This window comes from Protobothrops mucrosquamatus, unplaced genomic scaffold (genome assembly GCF_001527695.2).
Source record: "Protobothrops mucrosquamatus isolate PMUCROS unplaced genomic scaffold, P.Mucros_1.0 scaffold46085, whole genome shotgun sequence".
In the NCBI taxonomy this organism is placed as follows: Eukaryota; Metazoa; Chordata; class Lepidosauria; order Squamata; family Viperidae; genus Protobothrops; species Protobothrops mucrosquamatus.
This window is the reverse complement of record NW_015431815.1, coordinates 1-1,127: the sequence shown is the minus strand read 5'-3', so window position 1 is coordinate 1,127 and position 1,127 is coordinate 1. Positions and strand designations below refer to the sequence as shown.

General features: G+C 61.4%; 1 protein-coding gene across 1 annotated transcript; it reads left to right on the top strand.

Annotated features, from left to right (window-relative positions):
- Positions 1-176: 176 nt before the first annotated feature.
- On the top strand, positions 177-1,079 carry LOC107302304 (proproteinase E-like; the record flags this gene model as incomplete). The annotated part of the gene is made up of 4 exons (XM_015831401.1): positions 177-274; positions 448-582; positions 708-844; positions 937-1,079. Coding segments are annotated over 4 exons (513 nt in total), but the record flags the coding sequence as incomplete, so codon positions are not given.
- Between the last annotated feature and the right edge of the window lie 48 nt (positions 1,080-1,127).

Sequence of the window (1,127 nt, the reverse complement as noted above, 5' to 3'; positions counted from 1 at the left end):
TCCAAATAGCCCCACCAGAAAGGCAGGGAAAAGAGGGGGGGGCTTCTCTGGAGAAAAGCTGCCCGCCCTGGCAGAGATCATGAAACTGCTAACACAGCACACTCCGGAGGGGGAGAGAAAGGTCAGGGAGAGGGGGGATTGACAGTAACAGCCCACCCCCCTCTTGTTTGCTGCAGGTGTCCCTGCAGTACCAGTCTGGGGACTACTTCTACCACACCTGTGGGGGGAGCCTCATCCACCCCAACTGGGTGATGACTGCCGGACACTGCATCTTGTGAGTCCCCTCGGGCACCCCGGGGATGGGGCTGGGGGAGTGGGCGCAGGACGGGCAGAGGAGCCCCTCCGCCCCGACCTTTCCTGGGGGAGGGAGGTGCCTCTGCCCAAAAAGAGGGCTGAAGCAGATCCAGCCCCCCTCCCCGATCTCACCCCGCTCCCCCCTACCATCAGTCCACAGTACCGCTACAGAGTCGTCCTGGGTGACCATAACCTGTTCATGGATGACAGCACGGAACAGTACATCCTGATTAACTCTGGGGACATCATCGTGCATCCCGGATGGAACCCCAACTGCATCGCCTGCGGGTGAGTAGAAGCGTCCCTGCGGCAATGGAGGCAGAGGGGTGGGTGGGTGTCTTCTTCCAAAGGAAGTCCCAGGCGGGGAAGGAAAAAGCCCCAGCCCCCCAAAAAAACACCGGCACTTCTTCCAGGGATGACATCGCCCTGATCAAACTCTCCCGCCCGGCTGTGCTCAACGACAAGGTGAAGCTGGCCTGCCTCCCCCCAAGAGGAGAGGTGCCCCCCAACTATGATCCGTGCTACATCACTGGCTGGGGCACGCTTTACAGTAGGTCCTGGCTGGGTGGGGGGGAAGGTGGGCACGGGAAGGTGGGTGCTGGAAAGAGGGAGGCCATTCACCGGGTGTCGTTTTTCTTCCAGCCGGAGGCTCCATCCCTAGCAACCTTCAGCAAGCGCTCCTGCCAGTGGTGGATTACCCCCATTGCTCCGAGCCAGACTGGTGGGGAACAACGGTCAAGGAGACCATGGTGTGTGCCGGTGGGGACATCAAAGCCGGCTGCAACGTGAGTAGAGGCCCGGAGGGGTCTAGGGGACAGTCTGGGGTTCGGAGG